Source organism: Giraffa tippelskirchi, chromosome 9, assembly GCF_054371585.1.
Source record: "Giraffa tippelskirchi isolate mGirTip1 chromosome 9, T2T-mGirTip1v1.2.pri, whole genome shotgun sequence".
In the NCBI taxonomy this organism is placed as follows: Eukaryota; Metazoa; Chordata; class Mammalia; order Artiodactyla; family Giraffidae; genus Giraffa; species Giraffa tippelskirchi.
In genome coordinates this window covers 14,801,431-14,827,703 of record NC_137283.1, presented here as the reverse complement: position 1 = coordinate 14,827,703, position 26,273 = coordinate 14,801,431, and the positions used below count along the sequence as shown (strand labels likewise).

At 51.6% G+C, this 26,273-nt stretch overlaps 1 protein-coding gene and 1 long non-coding RNA gene across 41 annotated transcripts in view; one reads left to right on the top strand and one right to left on the bottom strand.

The window, feature by feature from the left end:
• Positions 1 to 18,199, top strand: part of ANO10 (anoctamin 10) — a 254,468-nt gene extending 236,269 nt beyond the window's left edge. For 26 of the 40 annotated variants that reach the window (XM_081527777.1, XM_081527775.1, XM_081527762.1 and 23 more), the window contains one exon: positions 17,868 to 18,199. In XM_081527777.1, the coding sequence (XP_081383903.1) occupies positions 17,868 to 17,936 (69 nt within the window). In that variant the 3' untranslated portion in view covers positions 17,937 to 18,199. The remainder of the gene's footprint in view (positions 1 to 17,867) is intronic. The other 14 variants (XM_081527793.1, XM_081527797.1, XM_081527794.1 and 11 more) reach the window with 1 other exon arrangement.
• LOC145520683 (uncharacterized) lies at positions 10,384 to 18,127 on the bottom strand. The gene is made up of 9 exons (XR_014064715.1): positions 17,845 to 18,127; positions 17,658 to 17,760; positions 17,149 to 17,316; positions 15,845 to 15,968; positions 15,532 to 15,646; positions 14,337 to 14,470; positions 13,016 to 13,320; positions 12,407 to 12,565; positions 10,384 to 12,293 (listed from the first exon to the last, which is right to left on the bottom strand). It is a non-coding gene; the product is annotated as an uncharacterized LOC145520683 (long non-coding RNA).
• Positions 18,200 to 26,273: the final 8,074 nt, after the last annotated feature.

The window sequence follows — 26,273 nt, the reverse complement described above, 5'->3', positions numbered from 1 at the left end:
TCTTTGTCGGCAAAGTAATGTCTCTGCTTTTTAATATGCTGTCTAGGTTTGTCACAGCTTTTCTTCCAAGGAGCAAACGTCTTTTAATTTCATGGCTGCTATTAATTTCATAACCAGTGGCTACTAACATTTAAATTGGTTCATATTAAATCAGATAAAAAACTCAGGTCCTCAGTTACACTGACCACATTGAGTGCTTAATAAAACATTGCCATCCTCAGTGAGAGTTCTGTTGGACAGCGCTGATCTAGAATGAAGAGAGGGCCTAGAACTGATCTTTGAGGAATGCCAGCTCTTGAGGGCAGGCCAGAAGAAGACCAGATAGAGATGTGGGAGGATAGGAGGCAGGTGAGCTGTCACGTCAGAGTCAAGGGCAGAAGTATTAGGAAGAGGGTAGTTTCAGCATGTCAAATGTGGCTGTGAAAACACTAGATGAAGATCAGGGCATGCCCCTGGGGTTGAGTAGTATGGCACACAGGGTGACCTCAGTGGGTCTGCTGCAGTGGGTTCATGGAACTAGGAGCTACTTGGAGTGGTTGGCAAGTGAGAGGTGAGAAAACAAGCACAATAGACACTCGACCAAGTGTGGCAGGAAAGGGGGGCACTAACTACAGTGTCAGCATTTGGATATGAGGTGAAGGAGAGAGCTTTGTTTAATGAGAGAAACTAGGGTGTTTAGTAACCTGTGAAGAATTCTAGGGATTTATGTCCCAGATAATGCATATTGGAGAAGGGCATGGCAACCCACTCCAGTATTCTTGCCTGGAGAATCCCATGGACAGAGGAGCCTGGCGGGCTACAGTCCATGAGGTCGCAAAGAGTCGGACACAACTAAGCGACTGACACTATATGCATATGTTCATTAGGACACCCACATACCTGTAACCTAAATATCCTGGTTCGGGGAGGCTGGTTAAGTGAATTGCCCTGTCCATACACAAGAGTTCTTGCAGATAGCCAAAAGAATAAGAACTTTCTGCAACTCCTGTTATCAGGCCATCCCCCGATTTTTTTGCAAAATGCAAAATAGGGTATTTTATGCTGCACTTTGTATTAAAAACAGGAAGATAGATATTTCAAAAATAACATATGCCGACATGTATTTTTTCGGGGGGGGGAACTTTTGAAAGAATGATCATGAAATTGGTAATTAATAAGCAATTACCTGTAAGGTGAGGGACTGGGGCACAAGATGGGGTGAATTTTTTTCACAGCATTTTTTCTTGAGTCTTTTAAACTATGCACATGTATGTTTTTATGGTTAATCGTGCCAACATTTTTTTTTATTACTTGGCAAGGTACAGAGAAAAAAATAAACCAACACTAACACTTGTGCATCTATATTACCAAAATAAGTAAATCATCCCACCTCTCTTACTGGCCCTTTTATTCTGTTTTTTTTTAAATTTTATTGGAGTGTAGTTGTTCAACAGTGTTGTCTTGGTTTCAGGGGTACAGCAAAGTGAGTCAGTTATACATATACATATATCCACTCTAGTTTTTAGATTCTTTTCCCATATAGGTCATTACTGAGTATTGAGTAGAGTTCCCTGTGTTATACAGCAGGTTTTGATCTATTGTTGTATTTTAAAAATAAACTTAAAAGTCATTCAGAAGGATTCATTTGAGAGACAGGTTGAGTAATCAGAAGAGGAGAGAGCGAAGTGACCGCCTCCCTCCTCTGTGGCCAGGACCCCTAGACCCTTGATTACACCACGGCCCGGAGCTTCATGAAATCAAGCATATTTTACCTCAGATGAGATGTGGTGATATTCCATCATGACCATCCCCTGCATCTATTGCTGGATAGCAAATGACCCCAAAACAGACGCTGGCTTCCTCACAGTGTCCGTGGGTCTGCAGAGGCTCACCAGGGTGCCCCTCGAGGCTATAAGCAAGGAGTCGGCCAGGCCTACAGGCGTCTCCCAGCTGACTGAGCGAGGGTCCCTCCCAGGCTCATGGCCTCGGGGCCGGGACACCCATTCCTCACTGCGTGGGTCCCCCCATGGGGCTGCGCATACCAGCGAGGGAGAGAGGGGCCCCCAGGACGGAAGCGCAGCCTCTTTGCGATCGCGTCTCTGGAGTGACGTCCCCTCACCGTGCTGTGCTCTGGTCTACAGGCGAGTCCTGGCTCCAGCCCACACTCCGAGGGAGGGGTTATCCACAGGCAGCAGCTGTTACAGGGGCCTTCTCACAGGCTGCCCACCGTCCATCCTGGCTCAGGAACGCTTGTTGACATGGTCCTGTCGTACCCCAGTTCATCACAGTCACATCTGCCGTGAACGTGAGGGAAATGTGCAGGTATCACTGTCTGCTTTTCCTCAGAAGAGCCAGCTGCTGTTTCGTCATCCTGCGGTGAAGCTTTAGGGGCTCCCAGCTGTTTTTACACTTTCTGAATTCTGTCAACTTGATAACATCTGGAAAGTTTGATAAAATAGGAAATGACGGTCACCTCACCCTTCAAAATCATCAGGGAACATTCTCCTGTATTATGGAAGAAAAAGGCTTTGTTTTTAGGAAATATATATGGATGTGCCTAGGGGCAAGGGGTGTGTTGTCTACAACTTACTCCCAAATGATCAAGAGAAAGGTAATATAAATGATAAAGCAGAGTGCAAAGCGGAACCAGTTGGTAAATCCAAGCAAGGGTATTTTATTTAAGATCTCTGTAGTCTGCTTGCAATTTTTTCTGTCAGTTTGAAATAACAGCAAATTTTAGAGTTTGTAAAAAGAAATTCCCAAACCTGCTAGATGAACACTGCAATTGGGAACTCGTTTTATGAAAGATCATCAGGTACAGACTGATGATGACTGACCGTCAAGGTTTGGGTCTCACTGCCTGAGAAACCACCTCACTTTGCTCCAAAGCTGCTATCAAACCTCTGTGGTTGTAAGTGGGCTTCTGCTCTGTGCTAAAGGAGGTTGTCCACAGGCTGTTCATCCCCTCGCCGGAGCTTCAGCTCTCCCTGAGCCGTAGAACTGGCCCTCTGAGAGACAGGGATTCTGATGCTGAAGCCTCGAGAAGAAAAGAGTGCCCCGGGAGGGGTTTGTGAAGGGCAGGCACCATTGGTCTCAGCACAGAACTGTGCGTCTGCTCCATCTGCCTCTCCGGCTCACCCACAGATCTGGACACATCTTGTTCACTCCCCTTGCAGGGGACCCTGCCCTGGGGAGCCTGCCATCTGGGGCTGTCATGCCAGCTCCTACAGTGGGTGCCTCTGTGCCCAGGCATGGTGAAGCAGGAGCACAGGGTGTGGGCTGGCACCTTCCTGTGGCAGCCAGAGGGGCTTTGTGGAAGGTGCAACACGTGTGTCTTTGAAGAGCAGCAGGAATTCACAGGTTCCTGTAAAGCAGTGGGACCTGGAGACCGGGCATCAGCCGCCAGGTGCTAGTCTGGGAAGTGAGAGCCGAGCCCGGCCTGTCCTTGGCATTGAGAGCGGGGGAGAAGGAGGCAGGGAGGGGACTAGAGGACCCGGAGAGATGACCCAAGAGGCGGGTTCTAGGGCCTGTCCAGTGTGTCAGCCTGGCTGGAAGCCCAGGGGTCTCCTACCCTCTTCCGGGAGCTGCAGGTTCTTCCCAGCACAGAGCCTGCCAAGCCAGGTCAGCGGGACTCGGCTTCCCCGGAGAGTGAGGAGCATCCCTGGAGGGCGGGGCTCCGGCGCCGCGGGGCGGGCTGGAGTGTGCAGCGCTGTCTGAAAAGAGGCCTCTGGGCCCCAACTCACCCGCTGTTGGTTTTGTTTCATTTCCGTCCAGCACATGCTTTCCTCTTGTCGCCATCACTTCCACAGCTCAGGACACGTGGCCGTGCGTGTACCCAGGGCATCACTAGCTTCCTAGCCCACCAGGGGAAGCCTTCCTACTGACACCAGTTCCTTTTTGAAAACAGGAATGCTGAGGCCGTGACCCCAAGCTTATTTTATTAGTCATTATGAATGTTATTCTCTTCCCTTCCAGTCATTTCATGCCCGTCTAATTAAGCCTGTATGAATAAGAGCATTTATCTGCGTGGCTTGCCATGTACTTACCTGGAATGCTTGGTTCAAAGGGTAAAAAACATATATGCCCAACAACCTGAACAACTGCATGACTGTGTGTTTGGTGCAAGCTGGTTTGTTCTGATTGTCCAAAACAACTTATGGAAACACTGGTTTGATTGTCTCTTCTAGAGCCGCATAACTTATCTGTGAATCAGCCGTGGGCTTTGCTGGAGACAACAGATATCACTCCACCCAAACCTGGCCGAGTGCTCCTAAAACATTTATCCTGTCTTAACAAAATGACTTGCAGGTCGTTCAGGGTAACAGGCAGAAGTCATCTGTATTTTATGACTTCTACCAGGGGAGTCTCTGTTAGCAAATAGCTTCTCTCTTATGCTTTCTGCTCTTCTTGGCTCCACACAAGATAACAGTGACGATGGTAGAGGAAGAGCTGGATAGGGGAAGACATGTTTGATTCAGCGTGTATGTACGCAGCAGCTCATGTTTCTAAATGACAGAGTGAGGAGGCTGAGTTCTGACCCACTCCAGACCACGTGATTTTGGGTTAGAGCTTTTGTCAGAACCAAAGTCCGAGGCATAAGCAGGATTGTGCTGGCTGATGGATTAACGTCAGAGGGGACTGTGATCTCTTTTTCCAAAGGTCACACTAAAGAAAGCACTGATCACATGGACCGGATGCTCTGATCACACTGGGGGCTTGGATTCTTTGCTCTCAGACACCTAGAGTACAGGTCTGCGGAAAAGTCATTTCTTCTTCACGGACAAAGCTGTGCTGTGTCCCGAGGCAGGTGTTTCTGCCGTGTACACACAGTTAAGCTGGCTCCTCTAAGAAAGGTCAGTTCTGGACATCAGTATAAAAGAGGAAGTGGGAAAGCCACAGACGTGTCTGCTGCGTTTGGGTGCTGTGGGTCCTCAGATGGCTGTCACGGCGGCGTGTCACTGCAGGTCTAGGTGACAGGGCAGTGGGGGCCGGGCCGTGCCAGTGCTGTCCGTCCCAGTACCTCCTGCCACCCCCCTGCCCCCCGAGGGATGCAGGTGACGGGGAGTTCAAGTGAAATGAAGAGGTAGAGGCAACACAGGGCCTAGTCCTTGTCCACGAGGCTTAGAGGTGGGAATTAGCTGTTTTGAGGAAAAGGAAGTCAAGAGAATGAAGGCTCACGTGTCTGCCTAATACGGTGTTTTTCTTGCAGAAAGAGATCAAGCATCAGCCATTTGTGGCCCCACCTTGACCCAGGCTCTTCAGAAGGGGCGTCGGGGCTGGGAGCACCACTCATCAACAGGCACCCAGCTGGCCATCCCTAACCCTAGGGGTGGAGGCAGTAAAATCCGAGTCAACACGGTGATTACGGCCTTGGTTTTAGTCATCGTGTTGACTTTTAGATATTACGATGACATGAATGGAGGATATGGATGTTGTGTTGATCAAAGGGCCACACCCCATGTAGGTGGGAGACAACCCAGCACTGCCAGGGACGCTGCCATGGGTGACGGGTGCTCTGGCGCCTGGTGGCTACCAGCAGTGTTTTCTTAGATGAAGCACTGTTCCCCCTTGATATTTAGGAAGAATGTTTAAATTTTTTTAAACTCTTGGTTGAAGCCCTGGTGTGGGCAGTGGACGGTGTCCTCCGTGTCATTTAGTGGACTGTTTATGTCAGCCTTTTGTTTTCTGAACTCTGGTTTCCTTCCTGCCACAGTGAAGACCCATCCCCGAGTCGCATCTCATGAGACTCGGGACTCACGGAAGGAGCTGGTGGACGGGGAGGCTTCTCTGGAGCGGCCCCTGTGGGCGGGTTGCTGTGATCCCTGTGTCCGCCCCCATCCACGCCTTGCCCCCCAGCCTGAACCCTGAGCCTGGGGGTGTTACTGCCCATTAAAGATGAGGACTGAGCGCTCCTGCCGCGGCTTGGCTGGTTCCAGACTCCTTGGGTCTCGTGTCCCCGGGAACCTGAGTGATCTTTGTACTCCACAGGGGGTTCCTGACCTCGACAAGCTCGTGCTGCAGGAGGAGAGCCACCCCCCCAACCTCTGCCCCCAGGCTTCCAGACAGGAAGGGCACACCCTTCCTCCCAGGCCTGTATCCAGATCAAGAGGCAGCTACTTCCTGTGCACGTCTTGTCCAGGAAGTGCCTCCTGCAGACCAGATGCTCTGGGTCACCTGGATGGCCTGGATAACTGGGTTAGTGTCCTGGCAGCACTGTGGAAGTGTTGGTGTTGTGGGCTGATGGTAACAGATCAGACTGGTGACCTCGCTCTTCTGATAAACAGCCCAGGATCGCGTTGTAGCGCAGCCTGAATGATTTCCTCCTGCACTTCAGTTTGCAGGATAACATCACACCCAGAGATCTAGTTACTACAGTGAATGTTGCCTTTAAAAAAGGAACTCCATTTTTTTACAAGAAACTTGGTTATTAGTCCTCTGACTTGGGAGTCACTGTACTAGTTTCACATCATTACTTGCCAAAATACAAAATGCTCTTTTCCCTTCTTACACAGAATTGGTGTCACCTTTGTCTTTTCTGTCCTGCCATTTTGGGCCGTCCCTGTGATGTCACTCTTGCCTCTGATACGGCCACGATGCACATTACCTGATGCGATGTTCCAGAAGTAGTCATCATGGTTTTTATATATATCATTTCCTCATGAGTAGTCATAGCTTGCTTTTGATCTTACGGACACCAGTTCTTTTTATTTCCAGACACCCTTCTCTCTTACAGACCCCGTCTGCATTCTGACCTTATCCCACACGGCGGGGCCCACTGCTCCGGGCCCGAGTGGCCAGGGTTAAGGCATCGTCCACCTGAGCTGGAATCGCCCTGCTGCTCTGCTGTCCCCCTCGGTGGGTGTCCCCGAGGCCTTCCAGAGCCCAGAGCTCTTATTCTCCACTCTCATGTCTGGGTGTGTCCAAATGACACCCATTCAACTCAGCGGCCTTCTAAGCCTTTCTCATTATCCAGCAAAGGAGACCTTGCGTATCTTAACCTTTCCTGTTCCCGGATGATTCCTGAGCAGTTTGACTCTCCCCATGCAGGTCTTGAGTAAGTGGCACTTTGTTGCCAGCTTTAGGTTTGCTCGTTCTTCACGTTTCCCTCCATCGGAGATGCTCCCTCAAGCCGTTTGCCTCTCACTAGTTTTCTTTTCCAAGTTTTAGCGACTCAAGCGCTTGTGCCTTGCCAGCTAACTTCCCCGCCACATTTTCCACTTTCTTGTTCTTGTGCCCTTTAGAAGCCTTTCTTTCAAACATACTCGAATGGATTTCTGTGCTTTTTATTAACTCTTAAACTTTCCAGAATTTTAAGCAACTTTTAAAATCTTGATTCAGTTTGTGCTTAAAGGTCAGAGTAGGGTAAACGTGGTGTGTTCTAGAGCTGGACTCCCTTGGTTTAGAGAGATTCAGCTGAAGCAGAAAAAATCTGGGCCAGGTGGGACAGGACAAAATTTCAGCCTGATCTAGCATTTCCAAAATACAGGCAAACCTTCACAGGATGGAAGTGTGATTCATTGGAATCTGAATCTCATGGCATGGGCGAACCCAGTGGATAGTGGGGTGATGTTATAGGTGGTCCAAAAGCAGCCCAGAGCTGGCAGGCCATAAAGCAGCAGCCGGGCAGCTGAGGCTGGCAGCCCGGGCCCTGGAGCCAGAAGGACTGGGTGCAAAACCCCCTCAGAACTGTGCAACCTCGGGCAGGATTTGTAACTTCCCTGTGTCTCATGTTTAAAATGTTGATAATGGTGTGCCTCTCATAGGGCAGTTACGAGGAACAAATAGTGTATGTACCTTGTATGTAATGTAAGTAACCCACTGCCCACGGAAAACAATCTATACAGACTGTGTTCGCCCTGCGCTGAGGCCCGGGGCGCCCATGGAGGTGTCTGTTAAGATTTCTCACTTCAGTGATGTCGTGTGGATTTTTGGGTAAGTGTTAAGGATCGCTTACCTTGGAGAAAATGTCACCGCATGGCTGTGTAATGTGAAGTGTTCTTTGGTGTTCAGTCGCTCGGTCTGCCTCTGCCACCCCATGGACTGCAGCACACCGGGCCTCCCGCTCCTTCACTGTCTCCCGGAGTTTGCTCAGACTCAGGTTCATTGAGTCAGTGATGCCACCCAACCATCTCATCCTCTGCTGCCCTCTTTTCTTTTTGCCCTCAAACTTTTCCCAGTATCAGGGTCTTTTCCAATAAGTCGGCTGTTCGCATCAAGTGGCCAGTGTTGGTCACTGTTAATTAAGTTACAGGTGGGTGACAGAATGTAATAGACATTAAAAGTTATGTCAGCAAAGCAGGAGGAAAAAAGAGGTTTTGACACAGAAGCACAGTTAGAAATGCAGGAAATGGGGAGGAGGGGGGAGGGCAGCAGCCGAGACGCCCGTGAAGCACGAGGCCTTGGACCCTGCCTGAGCCCCACGGCCCGCAGGAAACAGTCTGTACGGAGTGTGTTCGCCCTACGCTGAGGCCCGGGGCGTCCACGGAGGTGTCTGTGGAGAGTTCTCACTTAGTGATTTCATACGGATTTTGGATAAGTGGTAAGGATCACTTAATTTGAAGAAAATATCTGCACCCACTGGTGGAGTGTGAAAGGACACAGCAGAGAGCAGCTCTGATGAGGGCTTTTCCTTCCTAACGTTTCCCAAACCCAGGGCGGGGGGCCAGACTCTCCCTGGTTGCGCTTTGCCATCTTTGCAACCGGTGCCGCCACCTGTGGAACCGCGAGGCCCGTAGGCCTGGCAGGTCCAGGATGATGAACAGCTCTGACCGGCTGTGGCTGGCGACACGTGTGGCTCGGGCTCCCGGCTCCAGGCTGAGAACCAGGCCTCGGGCTTCTGTGGGCCCCTTGCTCTCAACCGGAAGACGGATCTGTGAGGCTTTTGTTTGAAATGGCTTTAGCTCCTGAGAATTTTGCTCTGAAACTCAAATATGCAGAGAACACAGGCTCAAGAGATGACTTTTTAAAAATTTTATTAAACTACAGTTGATTTACAATGTTGTGTTAGTTTCAAGTGTACAGCTACAGATTATTGCAAGATACTGAATGTAGTTCCCTGTCCCATACAGTAAATTCTTGTCTTTTTTATATATAGTGATGTGTACCTACTAATCCCATACTCCAAATTTACCCCTCTCACCCACCTTACCCTTTGGTAACCTTTTTTTTTTTTTTAATTTTATTGAAGTATAGTTAATTTACAATGTTGTGTTAGCTCCTGGTGTAAGCAGAGTGATTCAGTTATATGTGTATATCTATTCTTTTTCATGTTCTTTTCCATTATGGTTTATCACAGAATATTATTGCATATAGTTTCCTGTGGTATACAGTAGGTTCTCATTGGTTATCTGCTTTATACACGGTAGTATGTATAAGTCAACGCCAATCTCACAGTTCATCCCACTTCATCCCCTTAGAATCTGTAAGTTTGTTCCCCGCATCTGTCTGTTTCTGCTTTTCAGATAGGTTCAGCTGTACAATTTTTCTGGATTCCACATAGAATCCATATTATATGACTTTTTTCTGACTTCATTCTGTATGACAGTCTCTAGGCATATCTACATCTCTGCAAATGGCACTGTTTTGTTCCTTTTAAGGCTGAGTAATATTCTATCGTATATATGTACCGAATCTTTATCCATCCCTGTGGATGGGCATTTAGGTTGCTTCCGTGTCCTGGCTATTTTCAGAAGTGCTGCAGTCAACACTGAGGTGTATGTATCTTTTTGAATTATGGTTTTCTTCAGGTATATGCCCAGGAGTAGGACTTCTGGGGCATGTGGTAGTTCTGAGTTTGAGGCACTTCCATACTGTTCTACGTAGTGGTAGTAGGAATGTAAATTGGTACAGACAGTGGAGGAGGGTTTCCTTTTCTCCATATCCTCTCCAGCGCTTATTGTTTGTAGATTTTTTTTTATGATGGCCATTGTGACAGGTGTGAGGTGATAACTTCACTGTAGTTCTGATTTGCATTTCTCTAACAATTAGTGATGCTGAACATCTTTTCGTGTGTTTATTGGCCATCTGTATGTCTTCTTTGGAGGAATATTTGCAAATGAAGCAACCAACAAGGACTAAAATCCAAAACATACAAACATGCAACTCAGTATCAAAAAACCAAACCACCCAATAAAAAAAAAATGGGCTTGAATAGACATTTCTCCAAAGACGCCACCCTCACTTTTAATCTGTGTGTCTTTGGTTCTGAAGGGGGTCTCCTGTCGGCAGCAGGTTGTAGGTTCTTGTTTTATTCTTCAGTCTGTCACTCTGTGTCTTTTGATTAAAGCATTTAGTCCACTGACATGTAAGAGTAGTTACTGATGGGTCTGTATTTATTGACATTTTAAACCTCGTTTTCCAGTTGATTTTATATTTGTTCTTTTTTTTCCTTTTGTGGCTTGATAATTTTCTTTTGTATTATGCTTGAGTTCTTAATGATTTTTGTGAGTCTACTATATGTTTTTGATTTGTGGTTACCCTGGTTTTCAAATTTATTATTTCAAGTTTATTATTATTGTATCTGCCTGCTTTAGACTGATAGTCATGTGCCCTCTTTGCTCTACATTCTACAGATGTACGTTTTCCACATTTTGCGATTCTGGTGAATCACAAAAAATCATAAAATTACATCTTGTAGGTGATAGATTTTTTGTGTGTGAAAGTGATTATGTGCTGGCTTATTTAACTGATCTTCAATCCTTTTATGTATCTGCCCTTCCTAATGTGACTTTCCCTTTCCTATAGGTTCTTGCTTTTTTTCTATTTAGAGAACACCTTTCAGTATTTCCTTTAGGATAGGCTTAGTATTGCTATATCCTTTCCGTTTTTGCTTGTCTGAGAAATTCTTTCCCTCTCGTTCTAGTCTAAATGATCATCTTTCTGAATAGTGTCCCAAGTTGCAGATTTTTCCCTTTCAGGACTTTGCAGGCCAGAGAGTGGTAACACACATTCAGTGCTTCTGCAGAGCAATCAGCTGGTAGCCTTATGGGGGTTCCCTTACGTAACTGACTTTTTCTCTTGCCGCCTTTAGAATCCTGTTTAACTTTTGGCATTTTAATTATGACACGTCTTGGTGTGGGTCCGTGTGGATTCATCCCATTTGGGACTCTATTTCTTTCACTTGGATACCTTTTTCCTTCTTCAGGTTTGGGACGTTTTCAGCCATAATTTCTTCAGATGCATTTTTGATCCACTTTTCCCTTTCTCCTCCTCCTGAAATGCGTAGGTTGGCACGCTTTAGTATTATCTCATATACCTAGTATGTTTCTTTTATTTTTTTCATCTGTCTTTCTCTCTGCTGTTCTGATTGGGTGATTTCTGTTACAGGTCACATATTGGTTCTTCTGAATTACTTAGTTTGCTGGTTTTTAACCTTGGCAGTTGAGTTGTCTGATTTTGACTGGCTCTTCCTTATGGTTTCTACTTCCTTGTTACAGGATCTACATTTCTATTGATAGCCTTCTTAATTACTTCATCATTTTTATTAACTCCCTTTTCAACTTGGGGGCCTACTAGACTGGAAAGGTCTGTTTGTTCTTTCAAGGAATTTCTCTTAAGCAGGAGTAGTTCCTCTACTTTTTCATTTTATATGTATTATTTCTTTTTCTCTATAAATTTAGGAGAAACAGTGATGTACTGTGGTCCTGAAAGACTGTTTTTATGTGGGGACACCCCTCTGTAGAACTATGTCACTCTAATATTTCTGGTGCAACAGCTGTATTTGTTGTGAACACCAGCCGTGTCTTTGGCTCGGGGTGTGCTGGCCACTGTCCCCTTACTGGGGGGGTGTGCATGGTGCTGTGATGATCAGGGCCTCCTCTTTGCTCAGTGCTGGTCACTGCCTCGTTGGGGGTTAAGGTTTGCTCCCCAGATGTTGAAGAAGCCCCCAGACCCGGTCCTACACTGCGAGGGAGGTGGGACTGGAGCGCTCCTGCTCGGATAGGCAACTCTGAGATGCTGCCCGCCACCCAGTGTGCACAGCCACAAAATTGACCTAGTCTCCACTGCCAGAGGTTGTGCCTTGGGCATGTGCACGCTCACACAGTGTGAGCTCCTGCAGCCCATGAAAGCACCGCCGCCCTGGGAGCACTCTGAGAACAAGGCGTCCAGGGCAGACCGGTACTCTGGACCACACCACCAAACCAAGTCCCCTCGTCGGGTGAGTTTCAGTACCGGGCATGTACACAAGAGCAGGCGCATGTCTTGAGCCGGGAAGTGTGGGGATGTGGCTGCTGTCGGTTTCGGCTCCTCTCTGCCGGCAGCCAGTGTACACTCCTCGTGGGCCGAGTCCAGGCCCCTGCAGCCTCCCCTCTGTCCTGGCACAGGAGGTTCCCAAGGTGAGGAAACCTGTCCTCTTTCACAGCTCCCTCCCTTGGGGCACAGGCCCCACCTGGCTTCACCCTGCTCCGGTTTTTTCCTTTAGTCTTACCAGGTTACGTGGGGGTCTTTCTTTCAGCGCTGGGTACTGGAGATCTGCCTGCTCTCAGCTGGTGTTCTGTGAAAATTGTTCCAGTTTTAAGTGTAGTTTTGATGTATTTGTGGGTGGAGTGAACTCTGCGTTCTTCTACTTCACCACGTCAGTCGCCTCCTTCCAAAAGATTTAAGTAGACATTAGTTTTCTTTAAGTCAAACTGACAGTTATGTTCCCTAGGGTCAGCTCATGCAGTTACTGAACTTGTGGACACCACACCTCACTGGGTGGGGGAGCTGGGTTTGGACCGTCTTGGTTTCCAGCAGGGACCAAGCTGATGTCGGCTGACTCTCCCATCATCCTCTTTCCCCCAGCTCTACCTGCAGACCCCCCTTCCCTTCGCCAGCCCTGAAGGCTTGGGGAGCTGAGAGGCCTGTTCCCACCAGGTGAGAACCTGAGGGGCTGGACCCAGGTCTGCACCGTTAGCAGGCTAGGTCACCATCTGGACTCTCTCAAGTCCTGGCACTTGACGTACAACCCATATCACAGTGTGTGCGCTGTGGTCCCAGATGTGTGGCTGGGTTCAGAAAGTGATCTCACTTCAGGAAGTGGGTGTGTCTCACTTACCCGTGTTGTTCTCGCTGAGGCTGCGCCTGGAGCTGTGCTGGGGGCTCCCCCACAGGTGTTTCATGAGCACCAACTTGGGGTGCAGCTGCTGGAGGCCCTGGGGTGGAGTCAGGAGAGGAGACGCTGGACATTCCACAGAGAACGGAAAACCCGAGTCGAGTCCAGGAGAGGGACCTGATGGAGATGCTTCCTCCAGGCTGAGTGTTCCGGGAGGAGCCGGGCTGAAGAGCAAGGCTCAGCGGCAGGGCGGGTGAGGCAGACGGTGAAGGAGCTGGTGCTTGAGGAGCAGAGCCAAGGCTGCAGGGCTGAGAGAGAAAAGGGGGACTTGAGTCTTAGCCCCGAGTCTTTGGGAAGCCCCTCGAGTGGCATGTTTCTGGTCCCCTGTTCTAAACATGGCTCGGGCTGCCTTTGGAGACGAGTAGGGAATTCCAGGAGGTGGTTTCAGGGCAGGAGGGGCATCAGTCCTAAGGTGGGAGGAGGTGGTGTGCTTGGACCTGCTGGGGAGGGGCAGGGAGCCATCTATGATGACGTCTCAAGTTTGGGGCTGGGCGGTAGTGGTCCCTGAGCCGGGGAAGACTGGGAGAAAGGTGGCTGGGGGTGCAGGGAGGTGCTGCTCGTTTGAGGGGCTTCTCTCTAGGTCTCTCAAAGCTCCCCTTTGTGAAAACACGGTACGTCAGAAGGCCTGCTGTCTACTTTCCTTTTTTCACTGGATGGCAGACCCTTGCTTAGTCTGCCCTGACTCTAACTACATGATCTCAAGCCAGTGACATGGGCAGAGGAGACAGGCGCAGGGTTGCTGTGCTGGACGGCAAGCGAGGGCAGAGCTGTGGACAACGGAGGCCCTGGTCCTGCTCCCCTCCGGCCCGCGTCACACCCCCCCCACACCCTTAACTGCCGAAGTGGCTTCGTTCCAGGTAATGCTTCTCCACCCCAGCTGCATGAGAAAATCACCCAGGGGGTGCTTTCCTAACCCCCATGCCCCCCATTAAATCAGAATGGAGGGGGCAGGGGAAGTAGGGCTGGTGCTCTGCCCTGAGACAGCCTGGTGGCCTGCAGCGTTCGGGGGAGAGGAACTCGCAGGGTCCTTCTGGGGGAAGGGGTCGCAGAGCAGCTGCTACCAAACTGAAAACCAGGTAGTGTGTCATCAACTGACTTCCTGAGTTAGGTGAAGAGAAGGATCCTCAAAGTGACTGTGGGCTCAGCGAGGGAGTCTCTGCGGCTACAAGTCTGGGAGGGGAAGGCTGTGTCTGCGACACGCGGAGCAGTGCAGGTCTCAGACAGCACTTCACTTCTCCGCAGGAACAGGGACCCTGTCACTCACCTTGTCTCAGGTTAAGCTGCACATTTGGCCGACACACGTAGTGAGTCAGTTCCTGTTAAGAGGCAGACCTCCGAGATACTGCGGGTTTGGTTCCAGACCACTGCAGTAAAGCAAGTTGTGAATTTCTTTTTGTCCTGTATATAAAAGTAATGTTTACACTGTAGTATAGTCTATTAAGTGTGTAATTGCATTATGTCTTTAAAAAAACAACGTTGAAAACCTTAAAAAATAACGCTGTTCAAGAAATGCCACCAATAGAATTGTTCATTCAACACAGGATTGCCCACAAACCTTCAGTTTGTTAAACAAAAAAAAACTACCTGCGAAGCACAGTAGAAGGTCTGCCTGTATAATCATTGCTAATAATGGTGCCAAAAATCATTCTGTGCTTTTTAAAGAACAATTTGGAACATGAGTGTTTTAATGACTTGTGAGTTGAGGAAATTTTCGTTTGCTCTTCATTCTGATGCTTCTTAATGGGAAAGAAGTCAGCATTATTATCCTGCTTATATTTTTAAAGGTTTTGATTCTAAAGTCCCCAAAGAAGCCAGCTATTTTTTTTTTTTTAAGGGAATGAGGTTGCTCCTTCCCACCCCACCCTCTTGAGCAGGGCAGCTGAAGCGCCCTCACCAAAGAGCTGAGCTGCGGGAGGCAGCCTGGGGTCCTGTAGGGTCCACCCCAGCACCCTCAGCACGGATTGTGGTCTGGACCTGCCCAGTGACCCAGTTTGCGTTCTGGTAAAAGATGGCAGACCACAGATCAGACTGCCAGGCCTGGGTGTGCCCATGGAGGAACTTGGAGGGCCTAGTAAAAGTTTAGAGTCCTGGCTCCCTCTACAAACCAGCATGATGGGATTTTATCATCTCAGGGAGGGACCAGGAGTCTGCATTTAACAAGGTCCAGGGACTACAGCACCAAATAATCATCAAGGTTCCTTCAGATCAGAACTTTTATGCTTCTAGAGTTAGTTCCGCTAAAGCCCCCCATTTCGCTGGAAGGCGAGGATGTGGGCAGTTTCATTACGAGTTCCCTGACCGCACAGTGTGAGGGGATGCAGACCTGTGAGCAGTGGAGAACGGCGGGTGACCCGGGGGAGCCATCTCAAGGCCAGATGGCCCCCAACCCCCCCTCGCAGGCAGCAGCCATGGAGACCTGCCCCGATTGCACGGGAAAGGTTGGTGCGTCACTCACTGACCTCACATTCGGTTTAACTCTTCATCTTGGGCAGGCGGGCTGTGGCAGTTTGTTTCCCCTTAGGTTTTTCTTTAGGGTCTTAAGGTCTGGTCCTGCTCTCTGCTTAGCATATCCAGCTGGGGGTGCAGAAGACGAGGAGGAGACAGGCTGAGCCCCAGCTCCTTACCCACTGCGGGCAATGTGGCCTTTGGGGATCACAAAGCTCCATGAGACAGATGGAGCCCTGCAGGACCCAGGGTGGGAAGGGGGATCAGGGGGAGGGTTGGCCCAACGCAGAGGCTGAGGGCATGGAGGGTCCTGGCTGAGATCCCTACCTTTGATCCAGCCATGCAGTCCAGTGCGGACCCCTGCCCTTAGGAGCTGCCCTCAGCAGGGCAGGCACTGCAGGTGGGAGTCATCCAGCCCGGTGGGTTCAGAGTCTCTTCCCAGGCCTTGGCCCTGAAAAAAGAGGCATCTCCAAAATTAGGTCACTTGGAGCAGGGTCATTCAGGGGAGAGGAACTATCCACAGCCACGCACACAGATGGGGAGGGTGCTGTCTGCACCTCGAGGGGAACCTCAGAGGTGCCTTTCAATCAAAATTCGTTTGATCAAAAGCCATTACGGATATTTCCCTGGCGGTCCAGTGGTTAAGACTTCGCCTTCCAGTGCAGGGCAGGCAGGTTCAATCCCTGGTCAGGGAGCTAAACTCACATGCCCTTTGGCCAAAAAAACACAACATAGAAACAGGAGCAATATTGTAACAATAAAGACTTAAAAAAAAAAACCTCATTAAGATTTTCCTTCCCATGTGGAAGAAGACTCCTGGCTGTATGATTCTGTGAGAAACCAGGGAATATTTTATCCTCATTATGATGCTAGTTTAGATTTTAATTCCTGATGGCTACTCGTCAAATTCTGTCCCCCAACCCCTTTTTCTCTCTCATGAAAAGACATTTGAAAAGGTCTCCTAAGTATTAAGTGACACCAGCTAGGAGAGTCCGCAGTGAATCTGGGGTGAAACACTGCATTTTACATCAGTGGTTAACAGGCGAAGTGGGCTCGTGACAGGACAGCAAACATCAGTGATGGAAAAGGCACCAGATGCAAAAGTAACTTCCCGGGGAGACTTAGATGGCATGGCTGTTCTACTTCTCCAGGCTTGTGAGCTAGATCACACCGTCTTCATCACCCTGTAGGCTGAAGGCTACATAATCTGAGGGTCCATCAGACAGGCGTGGCCTTAGGCCAACGTCAGCTCCTGGGCCACCCCCGGCGCTGGGCTTGCTCACGGGCTGAGCCCCCCGGCACCCTCCCTCGTCCTCATCCCCTAAACCCAGGGCAGGAGAGAGGAGGACTGTCTGGAGTGAAGGGGGCCTTCAGAGCGGAGCAGGAGGCAGAGACTGACTTACAGTCTGCAGAGGTGTCTCCTCCCCAAAAGCAGGGGGAGTGTGCGTCGTGTCCAGCCATGTGGCACTTGGGGCTCCCAGGGGGGCAGCCAGGGACCCGAGCCCCAGCGGTGTTTGTGCTCAGAGTTGTGCTTTCTCCATAAGTAAATAGCTATTATCAAAAATCTGTGTGTGTGAAGTCAAATTCTAAAGGCATCACTGATTCAGTCAACAGTGCAGAGCTGTACTCACGCTTTCCAGCACCCACGGCAGAGGTGTCCGGGCCCCGCGGCCGGGTGGGGCCCCAGGACTGGAGCCGGAGCGCTCCGTCCTCACAGGCCGTGGTCCTGGGTGCGGACCCCTTCCTCGGACACGTCCCTCTGAGCCTTCATAGCATGTCCTCGAGGCTCTTGGATGTGGCTGTTGGGACAGAGAGCTGGTGAGATGTCCGCTGTTCTGGGGGGCCTCTGCTCTGGGCCAGGGACTTCAGGGGCGGTAACCCCAGCATCAGCCTGCAGGGTGTGCACCTCTCACCCACGGAGCAGGTGTGACACGAGGCTCAGAGGTCACACTTCCGAGGTCACTCGGTGTGCAGGGGCAGAGCACGGACTTGGCCCCCATCAGGCTCCAGCCCCCAGCCCTGTGGTTCCCCGCCTTCTGCTGGAGGTCCAGGGAGGAAGAGGTGCCAGCTGCTTCTCACTTCAGTGTCTGTAAAACCCCCGTTGAGCTGGGCGCACACAACACATTCCACCCACACCTACCGTTTCCCGCTCCTCTGGGTCAGAAACAGGCTCCGGACTCGTGGGAGGCCTCGGGCAGTGTCAGTGGTCCCGGCTCCTCGGTTCCAAGTGTGCGTCCCTGGACCTGAAGGAGCAGCGCCAGGCGTCTCCCAGAGTGTGTGTGGGGGGGCACCCCTGAGGTGCCTCCACCCAGGCTTGCGTGGCTCACCGTGTCCTGTGTTCTCTCAACAGCAGATGAAGCTCACAGCTGAGAACCTGAAAGAGGAATGCAGAGAAGGCGGGAAGGAGAAGGCGCCCTGAGGGTGGGCGGACCCACTTCCAGGTTCCTACCCGACTTTGCTCTGGAGCCACCACGGCCCAGCCTCGCGTATGGACCAAGCACCAGCTCCCCGCGCCACCACTGTTGGCCGACAGGGGTGGCATCCAGCCAAGCCCCTGCTGAGAGTGACGGGCGTCCAGTGAGACGGCGTTTCCACACTCCTGGCTCTGTCCTGCAATAAGTTCACAAACCCTTCACTGACGGAAACAGTGCCCACCGAGCTATTAAAGGCCACGTGCACGTATGACGTGTCCTTCCATGTGTGTAGACAGAGCAGCCCCTCTGTTCTGGGCCCGGTCGTGGAATAGGGGGCCCTGAGGGGAGCCAAGGGCTGGGCCTGCCTGGAGGCTGGGCCCCTCCTAGAGCCTGCAGAAGCCCCCGGGGTGCTTGGGACACACCTGCATGGGGGTGGGGGGTGCCCTGGCTGTGCCCGAGGGGCTTCACAGGCACAGCAGCCCCCAGCCCGCCTGGGACACCCAGCCTGGCTTCCTTTCCCACCAACGGCTGCTCAAACCGCCCCAGGGCCCAGCCAGCCCTGCCCCACGGGGCCCGCCGAGCCGGGCATCGCGGCCAGTGGGACCTTCCTGTGGGAAGCTGCGGGCGCTGCAGGCGGTCAGGGGAAGATGGGGAGGGTGGGTGGTCTCCACCCGTCTCCCTCGTTCCAGGGCCCGGCCCCTCGAGCCCCTCCTTCTCATCAAGACGGGGGTGGCCGCAGCAGACCTGCTACACACAGGGTTTTGGAAGCCTGACTCTCCTGTCTGCCATTCGTGGCTGTTCTAGGGGTTCTGCCAGCCCACCTTTACCAGTGTGGGCACCTGTGGTCAGCCTTGCCCTGCCCACCCTGGTCTCAGCCCCCTCCACGGCGCAAGTACTCCCTGGTGGATACTTTCTAGAACATACTCCCAGCTCAGAACACCAGGGACGAGTAGCTTCCACTCCAGTCCTGAGCCCCCCAGAGCCGCCCCAAAGTCCCAGCCGGGGCGCCCCCTGTTTCCTGGGAAAGGAGACACTTCAGGTGGGTCCTTGGACCCAACTCCGTCTCCCCCAGAGTGGGCTTTGGGGAGTCACATGAGCACGGTTGGGTGGGGGGCGCTGGGTTCCAGGTGTGGATCCCAGGGGCCCATCTCCCACCCGCGGGCTCCCAGCTGCTCCAGGCGGCCCTCCCTGCCCCGCATCAGCATGGACCCAGGCTCCCTGCACGCGTGACTGTCCTTTCCAGAAGCCTGCCCTGCCCTTCCTCAGCCTGCCCTGGCAGAACCCCATCACTCAGCCAGCACTAAGGCAGTCCTGCTCGGGGAGCAGGGGACCTGGGGGCAGCCTGGACGCACAGGACCTACCTCCACTGGGGCGTGTTCCTGGGCTGCGGAGAGGACGGGCACGCGAGCCGCTCGGGCGGAGTCCACGGGGGCTGGCAGGACGCGGATCCGCGTGGGGCCGCCAGACGCCTGGACCTCTCTGTGTGTCCTGTGCTCGGAGAGGGTGGCGTCTGGCCCCTGGCAGGTGCCCAGGAGCAGGGCTGGAACAAACCACGGTGACCTTCACAAGTTATGGTCTTGTCGCCATAACTGACCTGAGACAGACCCGGGGGACGCTGTCCCGCAGCACACTGGGCTCACATGCATGAAGCGGATGAACCCTCAGCCCCCGAGGTCACTGTCTCCTCCCCAACTCGGCCCCCTCCCGTCCTCTCCTCCTGGCCTCACCCCAGGCGGCTCCACCCCAGCCTCAGATCCAGCCCCCCCGCCCTGCTAGCCCCGGGGTCCTCGTGCTCCCCCCACTCGGCTCGGCTGCTTCCGGCCCCGTGGTGACCCACAGGTCGTCCCCTGGGCCCCTCCCCAGTCCTCCCCGACACCCCCTGGTGAGAGCCTCCTCCCGTTTCTCCTAGCCCGCCTTTTCCCACAGGCTGACAGGAGCTGAGGCATCGCCCGCCTGAAACAGAGAAGACCCCCAGAGATGGAGCCCGAGCCCACGGGAGAAAAGGTGCATAAAGAAACGGTGCCAGGAGGAGACACCAACAGTGTGCCCGGACCAAGCGGAGAGCAGGCGGACAGGAATCCAGAGCCTCCCGTGTGCACAGCCCCCTCGGTTCTCAGAGGGCGTGCGAGGCCTTGTCCACACGGTGGTGACCTGGGGTCTCCGGACCCGAGCCAGGTCACCAGACAGCTCTGTGTGGGCAGGTCCCCAGGGGAGGAGCCCCGGCCGCGTGGGGAAAGCCGGACACAGAGGTGACGCCGTCCACTCCCTGCTGGAAGGGTCTGAGCCAAACGAGGCATGTGCAGCCGCACAGAGGCCCCTTGGAGACCAGGCAGAGCCCACCCCAGCCTCTCCCAACTGCCACCCTCCCCCCCGCCTCCCTCAGGCATGAGATACAAACTGTCAGCAAGTCCACACACTGCCAGTGGGTCCTGGCCGGATTCACCACTCAGCCCAACTGTCCCCTCTCATGCCACCAGCAGGACGCTCAGTTCTGTGCCACTGACATTTGCTGGGGCCCCTGGGCAGGGGCTGAGCCAACACCCGCCCCCATGGGCGCCCCCATGCTCTCTATGGTCAGGCCTGGGTGGGGTGGGGGGCAGGCAGTGGACCGGTCCCTCCCTCCTGGTGGCCACACTCACTCACTCCTCGCCAGCAGCTCCAAAACAGAACAAAGATCTGAGAACAAATCTTTACCCTCTGGTTTTAGGCACAAAACCAGAAACAAACGGTTAGGCATACCGAGCCCTACAGTGAAGCTGGCAGCCAGGAGCCCCTGCCATCCTCTGTATGCCCCCCGAGCTCCGGTTTGCTCCTGTGTTTTACAGATGAAGCTGAGGCACAGGGACCTCAGTGACTTCCCCGACCTCTCAGCAGCGTGGCCAGGACGGCTCACAGCGCAGCTCTCTCCTCAGTCCTGACCCCGAGCTCCAGCCCCACTTCCGGCAGGAAACGAGCAACGAGAACAGGAACCCTGGGCTCCAGACGCCTCCTGACCTAGTTTAACTCACACCCCGCCAAGGACAGCAACGGTGAACTTCTCGCTGCTCAGCCAGGCCCAAGCACGGCCCCCATGTCTCCGCACCCCACCCCAGGGTGGCCTGGAGAGAAGGGACCTGACAGAAGCCGGGGCCACCAGGGACTGAAGGAAAGACGTGGCCCCTCCGTGGGGGCGGCTGGGTCCTCAGGACTCCATCAGCCTTGGGGCACCAGCCTTCCCCCGGTCCCAACCAGAGGCCTGTCTGTGGTCTCTGGGGGCTGCAGAGGTAGGCACTGAGGGAGGGTGTGGCATGCCGCTCATCGCAACTTTCTGAGTCAAGTCAGGAGGTCTAGCAAGTTAGGAGGAGCCCCAGCCAAGACCGGCACTTGGAGGGCAGTGTGACCGGCATCAGCAGCTGGGCCTCAGCGTATAGCTGCAGATCCCCCAAGAGAACCCACACTCTGATCAGAGTGACGCTCGGTGCCACCACCCAGGCCTGAGGAATGGGGTTTCGGCAGTTTGGCCTGGGACTCTGCGACCAAAGAGACTTTCCAGTTTGCTGTCCATCACTAGATGACCCACACTCTCCGCGGGAGCTCCTGGCTATCTGGGCGGGTCAGAGGCGGAGCCGCGTCCTGCAGGAGGGAAGGGGCACTGGGCTCCCTGCTCAGGGGTCTGTGAGCCTTAGCCATCAACTGACCATGGAGAGGGACAGTGGTGTTTTTCCTTGAGCTGCAGCACAGATCACGTGGACCACATGTGGCCTCCTCTCCAGACCTTCCTGGTTACTGGGGAACTCCCTCAGGGACAGGAAAAACACGGCACCAAGCGTCAGGATCACATGGCTCCTGCCACTACCCATCACCTCCTGTGGGAGGACGCGGGGAAGGCCCAGCTAGCTAAGTCCAGGTCTGCTGACCCTCTGCAGGGAGCACGACACCCCCGCCCCCAGCACAGGCACAGGCGGTGTGAAGACGGTCATTTGCTCAGTACCAGGAAAATCATGGTGCAGACACAGATCCACACCACCCTTTACAGAGCGGTCTGGCTCTAAACAGAAAACAAGGGCTTCCACCCTAAGGGAGGCCGAAGAGCCGCTCACCCCGCTCACCCCAGTGCCCGGCCACAGCCTTGGTGCTCACCTGCTGCTCTCCCGCTCTGCGGCCTTCACTCCTGGCGTCCTCAGGCTTCTGCTCAGCCCCACACGGGAGGCAGCCCCCAGGCTTCTGTCTCAAGCCTTGGCTGCTCTCTGTGGGCCTCTGCTCTCGCCAAAGCCTCCCATCCTCGCGGCTGAGACCACCTGCTTCATACCTGCAGAATACAGACCTAACCCCTTGGCCTGGTGCCTAACCTGCAGGGCCCAGTGCAAAATGAACGCACAGCCTCTCTCTTAAAAAGTTTCAAGAATTTCAAGACAACAAACTAAGAGCAGAGCATTAAACCGAGAGAGGGCCCTTCTAATAAGCAGGGCTCCCTGAGTGACAGCGGGACGCTGACTGCCTTCTTCCCGCCCTAACGCTGGTCTTCCTCCCGGCAACACTCTTTCTAGCCATGCCCCCAGGTCCTCCAATTCTTCCAGGCTCCCAATCCACAAATCCTGGAGTCCCTGTGAAGGGATAGAGCAGTCAAGAAGAACAATGGGTTGTTCCTCGCTCTCCCCTGGCTCACAGAGGAACCCTGGGCTCGAATCCTGCCCAGCTCGATGCTCCCCGCCCTCCTCCCCTCTGCCTCCCGCAGCCCCTCCCTGACTCCCCCATTCCTGGAGCTCTCAGGAGCACCTCACAGCAGCGCCCTGAGACCTGTCACCGTCTCAGATGGGCGTCTGGTGCTAACTGAAAGCCGTTTCTTCCCCAAGGGCATCGTGAACTCACAAGGACCAAGATTCTGGTGTGTTCCTCTTCTTCCTTGCCAACCTTTGGCACTCTGCTGGGAGAGAGATGTCCGGAGTACAGGTGACTCCCCAGCAGTCACAATGCGCCTGGCTTCTATTAGCTCCAGAAAGACCAGATCCCACATCCCCCTCTCAACGGTTCCTCGCCAGGCCCACAAGTCTGAGGGACCCGATCCCTGCTGGACTGCAGGGCAGAGGGGGCTTGAAGTCTGGCGTATCCTGCTGTGCAGGGAGTGAGCGAGCACCAGAATCTATGGCCTATGATTCAGTGCTGATCAATACACGTTTTCAGGTAGGAAATTACCTGAAGCTGGAGAAAGAAGCCCCAGGAAAGCAGGAGACTGACCGACACTGCGAACTTAGACAAAGCTGAGAACTCACGCTCCGCTGGCCAGAGTGGGAAGAACTTGGTGAACTGCTCAGAAGGGCACTGCCTCCATCGTGGGCAAGTCAGTACTAAAAGACCTCTCTGGGTCTGTCCTATCACTTGAAAAGCAAGACCCAAACGAGAACAACTCCAAATAACCCCATGCCAAAATGAAACTCAGCACTTTCTACATGAGTACAAAATCCAGCACTCAACAAAGGGAAATTCACAGCGACTAGCACTGCGATAAAAAAGCTAGAGTTCTATACCCAATGAAAATACCTTTCACAAATGAAGTAAAAATATGTTTTCAGACAAGCAAAAGCTATCAGAATATACTGACAACAGACCTGTAATATTAAAAATTTAAAGTTCTACAAGCAGAAGGAAAATACCAAAATGCAGATCTTTAGAAAATGAAGAGGGATGGAAACAACAAAGATTTTGGTAATAAAAGACTTTCCCCATTTCATCTCTTAAAAAGAAAACTGCCTAAAACAAACTCATGTGTGCAAATATAAAAATAAAATGACAACAAAAGAGGAAAAAATGGAAGTATAGAGTTGTAACATTATGTTCTATAAGGAGCATTATTTTAAGGTAGATTACATTTGTATAAAATCAGTCTACCTTAAAAAAAAAATACACCCCCCCCCACAGCAACCACTAAAAAAAACTTGAGGCATGTAGCCAATTAGCCAATAAAAAGTGCTAGTTAAACCAGAAGAAGACAGTAAATAAGAGAAAAACAGAACAGATGAGACAAGTAGAAAACAATTAGAAGATAGATTTACACTCAACTATGTTGACAATTACCCTAAAGCTAACTGGTCTGAATAAATCAGTGGTCCCCAACCTTTTGGGCACCAGGGACCAGTTTCGTGGAAGACAATTTTTCCAAAGATTGGCGAGGGGGCTGAGGGGGGATGGTTTGATGATGATTCTCATAAGGAGCATGCAGTCTAGATCCTCTGAGTGTGCAGTTCATAGCAGGGTTCACACTTCTACGAGAATCTAAGGCCACCACTGATCTGACAAGAGGCAGAGCTCAGGAGGTAATGTGAGCCATGGGGAGCGGCTAAATACAGCAGATACACTTGCTTGCTCACCACTCACCTGCTGTGTGGCCCTTTTCCTAAAGGACCACAGACTGGTACCCATCTGTGGCCCAGCGTTTGGGGACCTCTACTTTAAATAAAACGCAAAGACTTGCAGACTGGACAAAAAAGCAAGACCCAACTACATGCTTTCTATAAAAAGACTGCCAAAAAACCCCCAAATTCTCATTTTAAATATACAGATAGGGTTAAAAGCAAAATATATTCCAATAAGTTAAAAAAAAAAAAAGTTAGAATGGCTCTATCATTATCACACAAAGCAGACTTTATTATTCACTAGGGATAAAGAGGAACACTTTCTAATGATGAAAGGGATCAATTCATCAAGAAGACAACAATCTTCAATCTAACAACAGAGCTTCAAAATTTGTAACTTGAAACTGATAGAATTACAAGGAGCAATGGGCAAATTCACAACTGCAGTTGGATGTTGACATTCCTGTCTCAGTAATTTATATGGCGAAGAAAATCAGTAAGGATACGCAAGACGTGAATACCGTTATCAACTAACTTAATTACTGACATGCACAGAACATACAGAACAGTGTGTCAGCAGCAGCACTTCTCAAGCACTCACATAAGCATTCACTAAGACAGGCCATTAGCTGGGCCATAAAACAAATTTCAGTAAATTTAAAAAATTTAAGTTGCACAAAGGACAACTTCTGACAAAAACAGAATTAAACTAGAAATTAGTAAAAGGAACTTATGTGGAAAATCCTCAAATGTTTGGAAATTAAACACCTTTTAAAACTGACATGATTGATTTAGCTTTTAGAAGGATCACTCACAATGCTGAATGGAGAAGAGAGACACGGGCAAAATTGGTGCAACTCTTTAAAAGGCAAGTAATGATGGTGTCATGGACCAGAATGTTAGAAGTGGAAGCAGTGAGGTGTCAATATTTGAATGATGAATAAGATGTGCTGATGGGTTAGATGTTGGGATCAAAGAGTGAGTGTTGACACCAAGATATTTGACTTGTGCAGAACAAACGAAGGTTCAAAGTTGTCTTTTATGAGATGGGGAGCATTAGGAGGGTGAAGATTTGAGGGGGTTATGAGGGAGTTCGGGACTTGTACAAACTGACGTGCTTATCAGACGCATCCAAGTGGAGAAATCAAATGGGTAGTTGGATTCTGGCGTTCCTGTGAGAGATGTGGGCTAAATATATTTCGGGCTTCCTGTCAGCACATGGCTGTCAGCACAAACACTGAATGGGATCATCACGAGACTGTGTGAAGATACAGAAAAGATCCAGAATTGAATCCTGAGGGATTCCAGGTTTAGCAGTCGGGAAACAGTGGAGCCAGCGGGCTGAAGAGCAGCAAGGGAGAAGTAAGGTCCTGAGCAACGCAAAGCCTGCAAGGACGAGCGCTCTCTAAATGCTGACGTGGGACTGGAACTCACCGCTGGATCAGGGTGTGTCTGACTGAGGCTGGGCTGGGAGTTGAGGAGAAAGGGAGAATGCGCTAAAGGGCACAAGGTTTCTTTTTGGGTGTATGGTTGCCCAACTCTGTGAATTTACTAAAATGTACTGAACTGTACAGTGTAAATAGGTGGATTATGTGGTATGAGGATTACATCTCAAAGCTGTTTCTAAAAATTGACTATTGGGTTTAGCACAGGGAGGAGATCACTGCCGACCTTGAGCAAAGCAGTTTTGGTGGGGAGACAGCAGCCCTGCCTGGTTGGAAGGGTTCAGAGAGAAGAGAAGTGGAAGGAGAAAAAGGTGACAACAGCTAGAGAGAGAACAGAAACACTGAAGAAAGGGGAATAAAATCATGTCTGTCTGGTTTGCTGTTATGAAAGATCCGGTGGAAAAGCAAAGACTGATGGTGCAAGGAGAAGAAAAGAATGGCAAGGTCCTCAGGTCTGTCTCCCTGACACCCAGGTGAAGTCTTCAACCTGCACGAGAAGAGGCTGACCTGGACTCACTCACACGACCAGAGCCAAGGCAGGGCACTTGGCCAGGACAGGGCACGTGAA